Raw genomic sequence first — 18857 nt, 5'->3', positions numbered from 1 at the left:
TGCAGGAGAAATGTAACGCCCTACTGGTGGCACTGGCCCAGGGTAGTTTATGGCAGGGTGGTCAGCCAAACTTCAGAAACAATTGGGTGTGAACATTCACCAAGCCTGACCTGCCATGCAGCCCAGCAAATTGGCACCTCCCCAGTGACCTTACCTTTCCTTGCCCTTTAAGTGTCGGAATGAGCACCATCTCAGTGAACACTATAACACACATGGATATACTTAGAAGTTGCTTTTATTAAAACTTGTCTTCAGCTACAAGATACAAAACAATATTTTGGTCCATCAAAACCATAATTAGTTTTAAAAATAAAAAAGGCTACATTTTATGAGAATAGAGGTGCTAAAAGCACATTCGGTGAGGGCGTTTGAAGGGCACCCAAGGTTTACCCGAGACACCCAAGCAGTCAGTTAAGAGACCATTCCTTAGAATGATTACGCTGTATTATATAATATAACTGTACACTCCACTGTGCAGCATGCCTGCTGCCTTCAGCAGATTCCTTCATCATTGAAATCTAATGACCACAATCCTGCCCAAATGAACATGTCACTCACAAATAGATGGAAAAACCAAAAAGACAAGATGTGGGAGGTTATCCCTGTGTGTGTGCTGGTGCCAAAAACAAATGACAAATATTTTTTAAAGCGGAGATGGACACTCCAAAACCATGCTGAACTACACCTTCCAGGACACTCTCAGCCTTTGGCTTATGGGAGTGCTGGGAAACCTAGTCCAGCAACATTTGAAGGAATGCATGTTGCACAAGGCCATCATGATCTTCCTGAATTACAGGTCAAAGATTCACCTTAAAAAAAAAAAATACAAGGTTCAACTGCAACTTCCAGCATCCTCCTTCCAGTCAGAACATATTGGAAGCTGCAATAGTGGCAGGTTGCTCTAATCATGGAATTAGAGTGATGTGTAGCACCTTGTGAATTGTGAAGGGTCGTGACAGTAAATAAAAGGGATACAAATGTACTGGAGAAGCCAGTAGGAGGGCCAGAAACAGCAGAGTTTGGGCTGGGCAGCCAAGCCAACTGCAGTATTAAATAAACTGTTCTGTGGAACTAAGCAATATAAGGCCCCAGACAATGAAGGGCTGAATAACCATAAAAGGTTCTAGAGAAGAGGCAACACTAAGGCCTAAAATAATACATTTACAAAGAAAAATTACACTTGATGAAAATTATGCTAAAACATTTTGTCTTGCAGTGTAAACACCGAAGTCCAGACCTCATCACATTGCTGGCAATGCCATAGCATATAATAACGTGGGAAGCATTGGCAGCGGGGCTAGAGGTTGTCCTTCCAACTGCTTAGAAACCCTGATTTGAACTCACTAAAGCAGCTTCCTATAACCATAACCTTTATGCTGCAATGTTATTGGCTAGGGCAGAACCACTTATGTTCAAAACGTAGGGGTGTAGCAAGCAGCTGCTGGGCCTCACTAGGTGACGCTGTATTTATGTATTTCGGATCCCGAGAGCCTGTTCAAGCTCCTGACGTCTTTGTTGCACCTATTTGATAAAAAAAAGAATCATTAGTCTCCCAAGGTATACAATAAGTGTACAGTGTACAATGTGAATGGTGGGAGGGATTCTCTGAAGTTGCCTCACAAGGAGCAAATAAGCAAACAGACAAATCCCCATGAAACCCTGGAGTGGACCCAGTTATATGCAAAAGGGTATTATGGCTCCTCTCCCACCCAGGGCTTAGCACATTTACACAGCTCACATATTTGCCATTCCTGCGTTCAGCTGATTGAACAGACACACTGAATTATTTGCAATCTCAGTATAGCACTAGATAAATAAAAGAATATAACAGTCTCTGCCCCCGTGAAGCTTAAACTCAAAGGTCCCAATCACATTTAGACACAATAGGGTCAGATTTATCAGCAGCCAATTAACCTGCTTGCATGTTGTTAGAGTGTGTGAGGAAACTGGAATACCCAGAGAGAACACAAGCAGATATACTATTTGTACTGTGCATGACTAGCAAGCACCTTTTAACTATTACATAAAAGCTAAAAGCAGACTGTCAGACTTTTGAATACAGTTATACTGTGGTTAACAAATGGCTTTCCATCTCACACTCGGTACTGTACAAGAGTAATATGTACTAAGTCCTAATGTGCTGGGCATAGAATAGGCAGATATCTTGGAGAAATGTAATTACAAATTACATGTTTGTAATATCCTTATTCACCAGGACATGCTCTCATGGTAAACTATTTGGAATCCAAAATTCCATATATGATTCAACCTTCACTGGGTTTAAATAAAAATCATCAATCTAGTATATGTATATATCTCGTTGCAGCAAAAGCTGCAGCCTTGCAGGATCAAGCACTTTTTATACAGGAGGATCCATAAAAGGATGAATTATTCTGTAAGAGGATGAATTATTCTTTTCCTAAAAGGCTCATATATATTGACTGCACTGCTGCCAAGGGAAATCTTTGTCTCATTAAATGGTGACTGAAAGACATAAAAGCCCCTTCAAAATGACTGTAATTTTAATTTGCATTAAGTGAGATCTTAACCATTATTGTAAATTATGTTAAAAAAAAAAAAAAAGGGGGAGAAATGGCAGCATGAAACCCTGGAAAAGAGCTTGTTCGTACCTTGGAGTAGAAATACCGGCACACAGCCTCCTGAGCCCATGGCTGGAAGTAAAACTCAGCTCGGCGTTCTTCTTCAGGATTACCTACCACATCAGTCATTGTCTAATGGGAAAAGAGGCAACAGAACGGTTACAACATGGTCAGAAATTTCATTCACATGACAAATATTTAATCCTATAAGTACTCACTTTGAGGTCCCGGCACTGTGACTGTAACCAGTCATTAATAAATCCTTGAGGGTCACGGGCAAAGCTCAACATAAATTCCCTCTGAATTTTCAACTGATTAATAGTTTCAATTGTTTCGTGAATCTGTTAAAAAGAGAAAAAAAAAAAAAGATTTTACAGACAATATCTATAACTGTACAGGATACAGAGTGAACAATTATTACTGTGCTCCTGTTAGGAGAAAACTGCACCAGCTGGGGTTAACATTCTATGACGTAGAGAGTAATATTCTGAGAATTTGCAATTAGTGCTTTTTTTTAATTTAACTTTTTGTTCAGCAACTCTCCGATTTGGAAAGTAGTTATTTGGCTGTTGGGGTTCAAATGATCTTAGCAACCAGGGGGCGGTTTATATGAGAGACAGGTATATAAACAGGAGAGGGCCTGGATAGAAAGAAACATAAGTAATAAAAAGGAACTATAACAATAAAATTGTAGCCTCATGGTGCATCAGGTTTTTGGCTGTTGGAGTGACCCCCATTTGAAAACTAGAATGTGTCAGAAGAAAAAAATAAAGACCAAGTGAAAAGTTACTTAGAATTGGCCATTCTGTATTAAAAGTTACCCTTAAAGGTGAACAACCCCTTTAAGCTACCAGCTCTGGCCTACTTTCAGGCTGCACTTTATTAAAAAAAAAAAAAGTTGTGGGAGGCCTTAAGCTGGGCATAGACTAAAAGATCTGCTTATTTGTCGAGATCACCAATTAGAACACCTGCATGCCCCACCAATATCTCTTTGATAGTTTGGTCCCTTGAGGCCTCGTAGGTTTGGGCAGGCCTGCACCAAATATGACCCACTTAAGACTCAACATGGCCCAGGGCCACTCCTGCAAGTCTCCCCTCACCTGAACAGCTCAGATGTCTGATAGCAATTTCATCCCTGGCCCTCCACCTACCCAACAGCAGCCAAATACCCTAACCAAGCAAACAAGTTTGTGTTGAAAATGCATCCCCAGCCTTTGCTTTATTCAGCACCCACTACCCACTCTACTCAATGCATAAGGGAAGCCATGTTGTGTATATTCCAGCTCAAAGCATTTATCTCTCACCTTGTTATCTAGAGCAGCTATCTCCTGCTGACTGGCAGTGGACAACAGGAAGGAGTTCATCTGAGTTTTTAGGGTATCATCAACTTCTACATCAATGTCATAACAAGCAGTTTTCTTCTGATCATTAGGGTCAACGCTAATTAAAACAGAACAAAGTCAGGGTGATTTTGTAACTAGGATCACAGACTAGTATCTAACAGAACTACATCTTACCTAATGACATGATTGATTATAATTGGTTCTGGAGGCATGAGGAGGGCATGCAATCTCTGTGGGATCTCTGAAAACTTCATCCTTTGAGACTCAAATATCTGGAGGATGGAAGGAAAAAAAAAAACATTTTGTTGCTGATGAAAAGGTGTATGGAAAATTGTTTATATTCTGCTACTGCACATGCAGCACTATAGATTTTTATAATACAATAGTACAAACAGGGTCAACACATACTGTGATATATACAATATTTGCCATATGAACTTTGTTACTGTATTTTTTTTTAGAGACATAGGATACAAAGAGACAGGGAATTCAATAATGCCAAACAAGTATATGAGTTAAACAGCCTCCCTGGAACTGCATGGGTGTCCACTTAGGGAATCAGAACAATTTGATTAGAAAGATGTAGCTATACAGGTGTGAACCATAATGTATACAACAGCCTACCCTGTGGGTCATCTAGTAAGATATTCCAAAAAATATGACCAGCATAAAGCCAACCAGGACTGATAACTCTTATTAATATGAAACATGCTTTATTACCTGATAACCTGTACTGGCTATCAGCATCCCAATTTTATTCCCAGAGAGCTTATTATGTTCTCCATCTATACTTTAGCTTATGGTTTGCTCATTAAAATACTACTGTACACTGTAGAGTCTCTAAGCATTTGGGTAGCTCCCATACAGACAAACATAATAACCTGAAGCAGATAGAGCCTGTAGTCTATTTTGCACCAGAAATTACTTGCATCAAATAATCCGCTTTTACCACATGCCAAACATACACTAAAGAACTGGAGAACTTTTCCTAGTATTGCAGTATTTGCATAATTAACAACTGTGAGTGTATAGATAGGTCAGTATAGGTTGTGTGTGCTGGGTTTAATTGGAAGGGTTGAACTTGATGGACTCTGGTCTTTTTTCAATACAATGGAACTATGTATGCTGTATGTGGAGAACATAATGGGAACAACAGAAACACTTAAACAAGTAGGGCACAAACTTACAGTTACAATCAGATATTAGGCTTTTCGAGCGTAAACGGTTTAAAGCAGGGCTTTGTTTACTTTTTGTATTAGTGGTATTTCATTGGAAATAGGCACTTACCTGCTGCAGATACTTGTCACATATAATAAACTCCCGTTCATGAGGGTCTTGAAGTTTGTGAGTCTTAATGTACTGCCAAAGAGCTTGAATGATGACTGGACGAGTCTGAGTGTGAATCCCAAGGAGGCGAGCCAGTCGGGGATCAAGTTTAAATTGTGGTGGCTACAGTTAAAAAACACACACAGAACTCAAACACACAGTCTGTGATAGGAATTTGTCTTTCATCGCTGCATTCACAGAAATATTCTTCAAATAGTACACACAAAGAACACACCTGATAGTCAAGCATCAGTAACACGGTGCAGCGCACGTTCATATCCCCAGGGCGCTTCACCTGAAAACCATCAGTCTCCTGTGTTGTAGGAGTTCTGTGCCACTAAGAATGAAAATATTACAGTAACTTAGTGTAACTCTATACAAACAAATAATGTAAAGACTGTCAAAATCAATATATTGGTAGTTTACAATGTTTAAAATGTCACAAAATGCAAAGAAAAATTGACTGATTTCCTATTCATTTCAATGCTCACTCATATTTTTGATCTGTAAAAGAAAAGCTCTATAAGGCCAATATCAAAGGCTATTTTGGCTGCTGATGACACCACCAAGGACGAAAACCGCTGCATACAAAAAAACAAAAATCCCTATCCACCTGTCCATAGTTCCCAAGGTAACAGATAGGAAACAAGCCATGCATGCACTTTACTGAGTGGAGGTACACCTTCCAGCAGTATGTGTGATTCAGGCACTGCCTTTCTCTTCGATTGCTGAAAGCAGTGGGGGAGAAAAACCCCTGTGACTGGTCAGTGGAGCATGTGCTGGTTTGCACAGGGGCAATCCAAAACAAGAACTTTAAAGTTTAGATAACCCAAAGGCTGTACTTCCTTTGCCTTTCTTTAATTAAAATGGTCAAAAAAAAAGCTAGACTAAATGAAAATATTTTATAGCAATGATGGAGTTTTTACCAAAAGCTTCTCCTTAAAATGGCAACACTCCTTGTATTGATCACAATCAATGGTTATCAAACATACTGTGTCTTATTCAATGGTAAAGCAGCCTTGTTTGCTAAATATTTTGCTGGCTTTCAGCAAGTTCACAGTGCTCACCTCCACCAGGTGGTTATCCGGCCCATACAGGTCTTTATCCAGCTCAATAACTAGTGACTTAAAAAAAGATGAGAACTTTCTCTTCTGTTTGGTAGCATCATATTTAGAAAGTGCCGCCTGCAAAAAAAAAACAAACACCCCTTAAAAAGTACTCATTCTGTAAATATACTATACAGCAACCTGCAGTGTAAGGGTCCCCATACACGGGTCGATTATAGCTGCCGATATTGGATCCTTGGACCGATTCGGCAGCTTATTGGCCCGTGTAGGGGCAGAACCGAGGGGCCTGGCCGACCGATATCTGGCCTGAAATTGGCCAGATATCGATCGGCCAGGTTAGAAAATCCAGTCGGATCGGGGACCAAATCGGCTCGTTGATGCGGTCCCCAAACCGACTGCCCCATTGGGCCAAACTGCCCCAGGGCCGAACGATCGAATTCACCTACATGCCTCCCCGATATCGCCACCTGTAGGTGGGGATATCGGGTGAAGATCCGCTCGCTTGCCGACATCGCCAGGCAAGCGGATCTGCCCATGTAGGCCAGCTTTAGAGAGAGATAACACACAGCAACAAATCAGCCACTAGCATTTACTGGCTGTCAGTTTGAAACAGACTGACTGGTTGCTATTGTCAAACTTAAGAATTACTATTACAATCCCGTGTAAGTGTATGAAGTCATAGAATAATCGTTTTCATCCACACAAGAACCTGTTATTTAAAAGGCCAGTAACATTAAAATAATGAAATTACCATAGCATTATTTCTCCCGATACATAGACCTGGTTTATTTCAGCACATTTGTTTTGAGCTCTGCTTTGTTTAGACATCTTTTATCTGTTCTCTAAACAAAGCACTGCCAGGTCAATTGTATTGAATGGAAACTTAGATAATAAATACTTATGAGCTGCCCCAAAAGCCCTACCAGAACAAGTACAGGTATTATGAAACACACATATATCATGGTTTCTAGAAATGGAGACACAATTACTGAGCACAAACTAAGTGAATACTGTATATAAATGCTTTTAGGGCCTTTCTAGTGTTAATGACCTTAATACCTTTTTAACATACCAGTGGGTCATTCTATCAATTTAAAAAGAAAAAAAAACGCACAATTATTTTTGTCTATTTTAAAGCAATAGTGGATCATTGTGTGCAATGTATTGCCTCCATATTTACCCTCTGATCCTTCACAGCTGCGGTCTGGCTCAGGTAGCTTGTTATTCTGCATCCCCATGAATTTAAAGGGACAGAAAGATGTTCCACTTTAAACAGGGTGATAAGGTTGATATAGGCTTATTCCCATGCTGCTGTTAAAACTGCAATGTTTCACTATCCCTTTTATACCGCCTTAAAAAGTTAAGCTCAATTAACAATGACACTTCCCCACTAGTAAATCTTTCTGGTATTTAAACAAGCGCCTCATCCAGATCTACCAAATAAATAGTCACTTATAATTTAATATATATAATTAACTAAGAGCACTGCAAATATTGTATTTCTTATGCTTGTCCACTCAAACCAAGTTCCCCAACAGAGAACAGGTTTTGTTAGAAGCACCAATATGGTCAGAAAACAGCCGCTGTAGTTTAACAGTTCCCTGTCTCCAACTGCTTTAAATGGCCTTTCTGCATCTTATTATAACAGAAACAGATAGGCCCTTCTTCCTGAACTTCATTAAATGGCACAGAAAGGATCTGACAGCTTCTATTGGAAATATTTCATCTCAATACAGAATTTCATTAAATTAGCTTCGGCTCTTCTCCCTCCCGTCAGCTTATATTAAGCTGAGCCCACATCTTGCTGATAAAATTCAGCGCTAAAATGGAAAATGTCAGGGATGTCATTATCATTCATTTTAACGGCAGTTCCCCTTAAACCCCAGGATGAAATATCCAATAAGCATACCATTTTTTTTTTCTAGAGGTCTTGTCAATAAAACTTTTATCTTTCAGATTAATTACTTTAAAAGGAAATAATTACTTTGAAAAGAATAATAAGTATGGGTCTTATTAACCAGTTTTGAGGGATTCATAAAGCAGTCAGTAAAGAGTCTCCTAACGCCTGTGGAGCACCAATATGACTATATGCTGTAGCCTGTTGACTGGTCTAAAGTATTAACGTAATAACATAGCAGATGAGGTAAAAAACAAAAACAAAACACCAAACACACACATTTTTCTACAGGTGAAACCAGAGGGGAAAAATCCTTCTTTATTCCAATATGACAATCAGACCAGTCCCCGGGTCAGCTTTGCTCTGAGTATTGTCCGTGGCAGGGTATTTTCTGGCATTTTTAGGCCGTTGACAAGTAGCTGCTACTAAGTAGCTCCATGTCTCTTAGCCCTAACAGCTAAGGCCCTGGTCAGTCAGACAGGGAGAGAAGGGGACCGCTCTAATACACATTGCCCTGTAACTACTAGGGATGCACCAAATCCAGGATTCGGTTCGGTATTCGGCCAGGATTAGGCCTTTTTCGGATGGATTCGAATTCGGCCGAATCAACGGTCCTGGCTGAACCGAATCCCAATTAGCATATGCTAATGCCCTGCAAGAGCTGTTGTGTCCTGCTTCCCCCACCTTGCCTGCCCACCGATGTGCCGTACCCTGCTTCCCCTGCAAGAGCCGTTCTGTCCTGCTTCCCCCTGAGAGCTGTTCGTAACTTGACAGCAGCCGTTATGCTGCTTACAAGGAATGTTCGGCTCTGTTGTTCTCTAGCCACAATGAGCACAGAGCCAAACGTTCTTTATAAGCCGCACAGCGGCTGCTGTCAGAAGTTACAAACAGCTCGGGGGGGGGGGGGGGACACGATCACCTGTAAGGGGGTGCAGGCGGGAATTGTGCAGTTGTGATAGAGGGCCCTACAGCAGGCATATGAATGAACCGAAATTCAGCCGAATCCCTCACCATGGATTCAGGGTTCAGCTGAACCCAAAAAACAGGGTTTGGTGCATCCCTTGTAGATTGTAAGCTCTTTTGGAAGCTCTTCACCTCTTGTATCGGTTATTGATTGCTTTATATGTTACTCTGTATGTCCAATGTATGAAACCCACTTATTGTACAGCGCTGCGGAATATGTTGGTGCTTTATAAATAAATGTTAATAATAATAATAATAATAATAATAATCCCTAGTAGCTACATTGGTCATTGGTACATCACAGCTTCAGCATGCATGAAGCTACACGTAGCTGAGGAGAAGCTAAGATTGGCCCAAAAATACCAGGGTCAGATTAAATAAAAATGTCATATTTAGAGACAAAGGGACATAGAAATCCTTTGGAAGGTCACATCCTGCCCACAGGCCTCCGGTTGGACAGACCTACTCTACAGAATCCAACCTGTGACTGTTATATAAAAGGACGGGGGGGGTTGTCATTAAGTAATCAATGGAAACATTTTTGTTGCTCAGTACTCACATCCTCAAGGAGACGGCCCTCCACCCGCAGCTCCCATGAGGCAACAGTTCCCTCTCCATCTTCAGCATCTGATTTTGCAGGGTTGAAAGTATTTGAAATGAAGATCCGAAGTTTTCTCTTTTGCTAAAAATTAAGAAATTTGTATAAGAACAGATAATGTCAAAGAAGAAAATATAATTAAAAATTCCACTTTGAACTTAAAGAATTTCTGTCCAGAATACCTTTATTGGTCTCTTCAAAGCCTCCTGAATATCAAGCCGTTTCCTCATGATTGTTTGATCCAGCTTTCTCTCGAACGCTAACAGATCCATGTAAGCCTGAGATTCGGGTACCAGTTCCCTTATCTGTAGGAATAGAAAATAATATATATATATATTGTCGATTAAAAAAATAGAAAAAAGTTAAATAACTATGGTGCCATCTTCTCGAGTACTTACCCTCTGAGGTAGTATCTTATCAGCCATTTTCTTCTTTTTAGCACTGTATGAAGAAAAGAACAATAACTTTTACTCATTTATGGATCCACTTTAAGCCTCTAAAAGAGGATATATTAGCTAAGCCTATTACATACAACCATTTGTTCAACTACATTGGCACACATGGGAAGATATGCTTTTTGGCTATCCATTTGCTCTGCAAATGGCCGACAGTAAGAACATTTAAAGCTGGCCATACACGCACCGATTCACATGATATTCGGTGCGTGTATGGCAAGTTGGCGAGTCGAAGCTGCTGATATCGGTCGACTCACCGATCGGGCCAGTTAAAAGATTTTGGTTGGGCGCCATAGAAGGCGCCTGACCAAAATCTGCCTTCAGCGCTGAATCGGCAGAAGGAGGTAGAAATCCTATTGTTTCTACCTCCTTATCTGCCTCTTTCAGCCCTGAAGGTTAGTGGCAGATCGCCACATGTGTGGCCACCTTAAGGCCTATGGAAATCTGCAGGGAGAGAACCACATCTGATAGGATTTTTCTGCCTGATAGATAACCAGCTGATTATCAGGCAGGCTGGCTGCCGGGATGGCTGCTAAGTCGGTCTGAAGCAACAGTGCGGAGAACTAAATTCCACTGGAATCATTAATGTGCCCCAATCTGCACTGTACACTGAGGGTAAGAACTCACGTAGTGGTTTAGTAATCCACAATTGATCTTGCCTGCAGGAAGAAACTTTGCACGACTTTGGAATACTCCTATTGTTGCCAGTGGAAAGCCATTTCGGAGTGGTAGTCGCCCGTGATAGCGTTCTATTGCGGGCAACCGAACTGCTCCGTTGGTTCTTACCCTAAAAGTGGCCATACATGAGGGGGTTGGGCACATATGTCCATGTGGCATTTAAAAACTACAGTACAGAATACTTCAAATAAGCCATTTAACTTTAAGCTGCAGCTATGCTAGTGAGCCATGTATTTTGAGAAACCAACTTAAGCAGTTTTGGAGATATATAGGTCCTTCTAAAGCAGGAACTGCTAATTCAAATCAAAACATTACCTATGGTTCCTATTCTGAGCAGCCTGTTGTTGCACCTGCTGTATTTGCTGGGGTGCAGGACGTTTCCGAGACTGGTCCATGCCTGATTGGGCCATGCCTGGCCGAGCAGCTGGACTTCCACCATAACCAGGGGGGCCCATTGCTGGTCCCTGAGGAGTCATTCGGCTACCTGGAAGCATTCCAGGTCTCTGCACAGAATAAATATAGAATAAGGTTTCATTACACAAGAACTGACACTGTTTGATATACATTATTTGAGAGACACACACCGTGCATTATACTGTTCATTTTATACAACTGTATATTAAAATCTACATCGGTCTTCTTGCTTGTTCCACCCAACACTATTTTTCTCCCTCATCTACCATGTTCTGCATATTCATGAAGGCAGGGGTAACCTTTTTTTTTTTTAGCAGTGAACCACATTTAAATATAAAAAAAAAAAAAAAAAAAAAAAAACAGTTGGGGAGCAACACATGCATGAAATAAATTTCTAGTAACTGTCAAATAAGGGCTGTGCTTGGTTATTTGGTAGCCCAATTTGTACTAGCAGCCTACAGGTGACTCTGTTTGGCAGTACAAAAGGCCTCCAAAACAGAAATTCAAAAACAAGTATGTGCTTTGGGGGGACTGTGAGCAACATCCAAGGGGTTAGTGAGTAACATGTTGCTCCCAAGCCACTGGTTGGGGATCACTGAATTAAGGAGACTCTCCCTTTTTCATAGATTATAGTTTATAGTAGCTGTTTATTTAAATATTGTAACTCTTAAGCACATACAAATATTAATAGTATTGCATTATGCTGCTAAGCAGAGTGTGCCATGAAATCTGCTCGAGAGCCAAGAATGGAGTGGAGTAAGTGGATGTCTAACATAATAGACAGAACACGACTTCCCCCTTTCAGCTCTCTAATCTCTTGACTGATGTCCCATGGAGTGGTTCAGTCTCCCGCAATAGATCTCTGTTATTGCAGGTGTCTAACCACTCTGAAATGTCTTTCCACCGACAACAATAGGAGTTGCTGGTGGAAAGGCCAATGTTCACTTAGTCTGCTTTTTATCCTTAGCACGCAGGTGAGGTTCAAAAGAAAACAGTTATGTCCCATACTATGTTTGCCCTCAAGTCACTGGCTTTTAACAGGGTGGACAGCTGAAAAGGAAGAAGTTAACTTCTAGCTATTATGTATTGACATACTGGTCAACATACATGGCCGGGGGTCAACATACATGGCAGATAAACTGCCAAATCCGGTCTGAAGGACCCAGCGGCTTAAATCTGCCCGTGCATGGTCACCATAACTCTGGGTTTTTTTAACAAGCAATAAGGCAGCACCAGGCTTTGAGTATGGTGTATTTGCTACAATAAATACACCATACTGTAATGTGTTAAAAGTTACACGGACAAACATTACAGTACACAGTTTTAACAGAACAAAAAATCAACAATTTACAACCTCCATATAACGTGAGTGATCAGAACAGCAATCCCAAATGTTATATATTCATAGAGCGACAGACAGCACTTGACCCCAAATGTCAGTAAGAGAACATAGCTAAATATAATACAAACAGCATGTAAACGTAGTACAAGTATGCAATCCATTATCCGGAGACCCATTATCCAGAAAATTTTAAATTACAGGAAGGCCATCGCCCATAGAGTACATTTTAATCAAATAATTCACAATTTGTATATTTATTTTTCTCTGAAATAAAACAGTACCTTGTACTAGATCCTAATTAAGATAGAATTAATCCTTATTGGAGGCAAAACAATCCTACGGGGTGCATATTTAAAAATTATTTAGTAGACTTAAGGTATGAAAAAAAGAGCACGTATCCAGAAACTCCTGGGGTTCAAGCATTCTGGATGACAGGTTCTATAGCAAAGAGGCAAGCAGGAGTCATTGGGGATTGATGCATCGAGTCCGGAAGCAGTAAGGCTGTGCAGTTGAATACCTACATTTTGATCCTATACCTGTACTATTGGAGCAACACTATATGATACATTTTAATTTTTTTCCTCCCACAAGGGGCCCTGTTACCCTAGGAAATAATTCCAAATTGTTTTATATTGTGTTTGTCAAGCAAAATAAACTTTATATAAATTATGTAAATCTTGTGTCCATCAGTCTTGGAATTCACAATCACAGCAAGCAAGCAGGCAGGCGCCATTTTGTGGGCACGGTTATTAAACAAGATTTTGGCATTATACAAAACTTGCCTTATGTGCCACAACAGGAGACCTGATGCCCATGCCCTGGCTACACAATTAGTGAGGGGGAAAAGTGACTGCTCGATGGAAAGTGAAAGTAATTATCTGGCCTGCCTCTATGAATAACGCATAGGGATAGGGAAGTCAATATATAATTGACAGCTGAGATTTCTACATAGCTTTGAAATGCATATGGATGTGTTAAAAAAAAAAAAAAAAAAAAAGTAATTTGGATTTCATGGTTAATTTGAAAATGACTTTTATAATACAGCTTTTTTTATGCCTGGGTGACAAGTTCCCTTTAAAGGGAATCTCTGGACCAACGGACTGGAAACCATTGGTAACCCTAAAACCCTTTAGTCATGGACTGTGCTGCCATCTCCACAACTCTGTGCATCCTATGCTGCAGGGAAACATCAGGAGTGGGCAGACCAGAGATGCGCAGCAAGGAGCACCCCTAGCAGTACCCAGTTGAGCCGATCCCTACAAATTTATGTGGCCCTAACCTTATGTGGGGGGGTGACAGCACAAACCAAAAACAGTGACTGACTTTGAAATAAATGATTAGAATAAGTGAGCCCAACACTTTGGCTACAAAAATTTGTCAGGCCTTATATATGAAAAAGCCTTTCAGACTGTCTGCCATAATGAAAGAAAATGTTATTCTGAGCAACTTTCCAACATACATACATTAACAATTCAGTGGTTTTAATATAATGTATAATTGTAATATTTGCTGTGAAAAGTGCATGTTTATCCCTTTCTGTTCTCAAAAGTCAGTTCTCTAACAGATCAGCTAACAGGTTGGCCCCCAATACACTGTCCAGAATACACATGCTGCTTCTGATCGGACTGACATTTCCAAGTATATATATATAAAACCACAGGAAATGTATTTTATATTTTAAAGTTGTTTAGAATTATATTTTCTTTTTAATAAGCAAAGAAAGAGTTTTGGTTAGAGTAGGAGTTCTGTAGAAGTGACCGGGATGCTGCAGGACTGGGCGCCCAGTAGGTATCAGTACCCCTCCCCCATTACATCTCAGTCCGCCAAGGAATAAAGTGATGGGCCAGGGATGTCCAACTTGCGGGCCCCCCTACCTATAGGCTACCGCACTTAATATAGCGCGCTGCCAGAACTGCATCCAGCTGCAGGAAGGCGGCTACTGGCCCCCATGGCTAGCTCACACTCCGTTATCTCCCCCTCCCCTTAATGATGGCCTCCTGAGACGCTACATCCCACATCACATTCTCTTACCGGGTAAGCAGCTCCAGGCATTGGAGAGCGGTACATCCCCTGCCCAGGGGCAGGGCCCATTCTTACCGCTGGGCCAGGGGTACCGGGACCCAGAGCAGCCGTAGCTGAACCGGACCCCCCCGGGGTCACTGATTGGAATCCAGCCCGCGCCGCCATCGCTTTGCAACAATGGGGCCGGAACCGGAAGTACCGTGTCACAGAAGGTGGCAGAGGCTCCTAGTGTGGAGTTAGTAAGCCGGCATGAGTGAAAAAGCGGAAACTCTCAGCCGCCATTTTAGGTGTGGCAACAACTGTGTTTCTATGGTATGTGAGGCGGTGGAAGGTCTCCGTGCCTGAAGCGGCCATTTTAGATTATGGTAAATAGCAATATGACAGGGATTGGTTTGGCGGGCACTTGCGGGTTTTCTCTATGCGCTTTTGAAACTGTCAGCTATTATTTTTCCACACTTAAAGATGGCGCCGTTTCGCTCTACATTGCGCTTATATTGAGTCAATAAAAAGGCGGGCAATGGGGTTGTTTCGTATGTATTTATAAAGAACTGTAAGTTTGTGCGGGGCGTTATAATAGTTGGATGAATTGGCCAAGGGTTTGTGTGCAGTCATGCTTCCAACCTGCCGCTTGTGTATTCAATAAGTGGCCTGTTTGTAGCGGGAAGATGGGAACACGACATTAATAAGGCCAGGAATGCTTCGGGCTGGGATTGGATGGATATTATGCAGGGCATCTCTCTCTATGCATTTATGTTTTGAAATCAGTGGGCCAAAGTCATTTAATCCTTTAATACACTAGCTATTTATTTATTGGATGAATAAGAAACTAATGGCATTTTGGTGCCACTTTTTATGCCCAGAACCATTTTGGGCCAAGCTAGAACATTGGGTATATTATGGAGCTAGAACATTATGTATATTATGGAGCTAGAACATTATGTATATTATGGAGCTAGAACATTATGTATATTATGGAGCTAGAACATTGTGTATATTATGGAGCTAGAACATTATGTATATTATGGAGCTAGAACATTATGTATATTATGGAGAGCATCCCCGCCTGTTCCTCTGTATCTCAGTGGCCCAAAGTCATTAATGCTAGATAAGAAACTGAACAAATAAAATGCCAACTTCAGAGCCATCAAGTCTGTGCACATTGTCTATAACACCCCCCATATGGCACTGAAAGCTCTTGCACTAATTATGTGTCTCTCATGTTTAATTTAGTGCAATGTGCCTTGTAATAGCTACTGTTACTCATGCAAGCTTGCACAGTGACCATTTTAGTGTTATTATTAGAAAGTCTCAAGTGTTTTGAAGCCCAAAAGTCAATGATTTAGCCTGCATTAAATCTTGAGGATTGTTTTTGGTGCCATGGCAAAAGACAAAGCTAATGAATAGTGTAGGAACCCATAGGTTTAAGGTGGCCACACACGTGGCGATCTGACGATGTTTCGTGCAACCCTGCTCTACAGGAGTAACTATCTAACTGGTCCTCGTTCACGTTGTCCCAGTCCCCGACTTTCTCTAGAGAAGATGGTGACTCTAGGGCAATAATTGCTTTACTGGGGCCTTGTTCTGATCCCAGGCTCAGTGACCTATTCCTGAGACACAGGAACCACACCCTCCTGCTAAACACTATATGAGAGTGCAAGAGATGTGGTCAACCCAATAAGCATAAGTACATAACATTAGACTGATACATGGGTCTCTGCCCAGTAACAGCAGAAATAAGGTTGTAGGGTTTAAAGCCATAGGGGCAGATTAAAGCTGGCCATACACGCACCGATAATATCGCACGAAACCTCGTTTCGTACGATATTCAGTGCATGTATGGCATGTCGGTCGCATGAAACATCGTCAGATCCGCCACACACTGTTCAGGGCTGAAACAGCAGATAAGGAGGTAGAAACAATAGGATTTCTACCTCCTTCTGCCGATTCAGCCCTGACGGCAGATTTTGGTCAGGCGCCTTCTATGGCGCCCGATCAAAATTTTCTAACCTGGCCGATGGGCGAGTCGTTCGATATCAGCAGCTTCTTGCGATATCGGTCGACTCGCCGACATGCCATACACGCACCGGATATCGTACGAAACGAGGTTTCGTATGATATTATCGGTGCCTGTATGGCCAGCCTTAATCTGCCCCTATGGCTTTAAACCCTACAACCTTATTTCTGCTGTTACTGGGCAGAGACCCATGTATCAGTCTAACGTTATGTACTTATGCCTTATTGGGTTGACCACATCTCTTGCACTCTCATATAGTGTTTAGCAGGAGGGTGTGGCTTCCTCTTTGGCTGCCTCTGTGTCCCAGGAATAGGTCACTGAGCCTGGGATCAGAACAAGGCCCCAGTAAAGCAATTATTGCCCTAGAGTCACCATCTTCTCTAGAGAAAGTCGGGGACTGGGACAACGTGAACTAGGACCAGTTAGATAGTTACTCCTGTAGAGCACTTTGTATGAAAGTGAGATAGAGAGGGATGGAAGCAAGAGCAGTTTCGGTTCCACCAAGGAAAGTAGCTGGAAGTACCCTTCCTTACAGGCAATGTTGCCTCAGCATAGGGCCACGGTAAAGACACAGGAGACAGGCAGTATCTAAACTCTGTAGCACAGTCGGCTGTAGGAGGTATTCAACCTGAGGACTGAGGTATCTATCCTGACTGCTTCCAAAGGGGTGCCAAGCTGACCAGGTGCATTTACCCTGCCCAGACTCTAAAGGAGGTGGGATAAACCGGTGTGCATCCTCTCTTGTTTTCCTTAGAGTAGTTCTATCATTTACCATCTGTATGTGAGTATATGAAATAACCCTGCTTATTTATTTGTCTCTGACAGTAAACCTGTGCTATAGTTCAACTGCAAGAACCTTCTGGCGTCCATCTTTGCTAATCTGCACTGACCACAGCTACAGTGAGTTGTAGTCACACTACACCCTAACTCCGCAGGCCACTTCCATCTAGCGAAGGCCCATCCTGTCTGAGTCGCATGTGCCCCATGCTCTAACACCTATACTAGCCTGGGTTTGACTATTTTATAGCCAAATAGGGGTTACAATAGTTTCTAAGGACAATGGCCCACAGAAAGATTTGTCACCTGTGGGCGACTAATCTCCCCAAATTGCCTTTCCACCAGCAGCAAAATGAATTGCCAGTGGAAAGGTATACACCTTACTTAGTTGTTCCAAAGTCATGCGAAGTTTCCTTCAGGCGACTTCAGAAAAATGAAGCAACACATATGCCTTTCTGCTGGCGATTCACTTTGTTGCTGGTGAAAAGGCATTTTAGGGAGATTAGTTGCCCACGGTAGCAGAGCTTTAACTGTGGGTAACTAATCTCCCTGTGGGGCATCAGCCTAAGAACTATCAAATAATTGTATAAAAACCATTATTAGAGATATGTCAGTCTTGGGGTTAATTTATAAACACTGGGCATATTTGCACATAGGCAGTAACCCTTTGCGACCAATCAATGATTGACTTTTTTTTCATCCAACCGCAATGAAAGCAAATTTGATTGGTCTCCATGGGTTACAGACCAGGTGCAAACTTGCCCAGAGTTTATAAATGAGACCCAATGTATTATTATTATTATTATTAAGAAATATAAAATGGGGTTTCTACTGTAGTTTAATCATAGACAATTAAAAGTCTACTACCATCAAAAATTAAATTATTTTTTACATTTACTGTTTGTATCTGTTGATCAAGCACTTACAAAGAGATTATTTCTTATGTATGTATGTATATCTTTATTTATAAAGCACTACTTATGTACGCAGTGCTGTACAGTAGATTACATTAATATAAAAAGGGGGTTATTAAGATAATAGATAAATACAAAGTATAACAATAAACACAAATAAATAAAAGATACAATTGTAATAAGATAAGAGTCAAAGACACAAGAGGATGGAGGTCCCTGCCCCGTAGAGCTTACAGTCTAGATGGGAGGGGATACACCTTACTTAAATGTCATATTTTTATGAGGGTGGTTTTTAGTCTGCAGTCATGTAGTAAGCCAAGAATGGCATTTGGCTCCTGGTTATATAATAGGACCAATCCCATTGTATTTTACACAGCCTATCTGTTATTGGTAATCAATTATTTTCATTTTATATTAATAAATAGTGAGTTTGGTAATCTCTTCTGG

General features: G+C 41.2%; 1 protein-coding gene across 1 annotated transcript; it reads right to left on the bottom strand.

Annotated features, from left to right (window-relative positions):
- Nucleotides 1-217: 217 nt before the first annotated feature.
- On the bottom strand, nucleotides 218-14890 carry smarcd1 (SWI/SNF related, matrix associated, actin dependent regulator of chromatin, subfamily d, member 1). Its single transcript, NM_001004862.1, is given in 13 exon segments — nucleotides 218-1521; nucleotides 2631-2732; nucleotides 2819-2941; nucleotides 3905-4040; nucleotides 4118-4215; nucleotides 5231-5392; nucleotides 5505-5606; nucleotides 6337-6453; nucleotides 9756-9878; nucleotides 9977-10099; nucleotides 10193-10235; nucleotides 11243-11430; nucleotides 14715-14890. Coding segments are annotated over 13 exon segments (1527 nt in total). The 5' UTR covers nucleotides 14871-14890; the 3' UTR covers nucleotides 218-1467.
- Nucleotides 14891-18857: the final 3967 nt, after the last annotated feature.

The sequence above is a fragment of the Xenopus tropicalis genome, chromosome 2 (assembly GCF_000004195.4).
Source record: "Xenopus tropicalis strain Nigerian chromosome 2, UCB_Xtro_10.0, whole genome shotgun sequence".
NCBI classification, from domain to species: domain Eukaryota; kingdom Metazoa; phylum Chordata; class Amphibia; order Anura; family Pipidae; genus Xenopus; species Xenopus tropicalis.
This window is presented reverse-complemented; position numbering and strand designations above follow the sequence as displayed.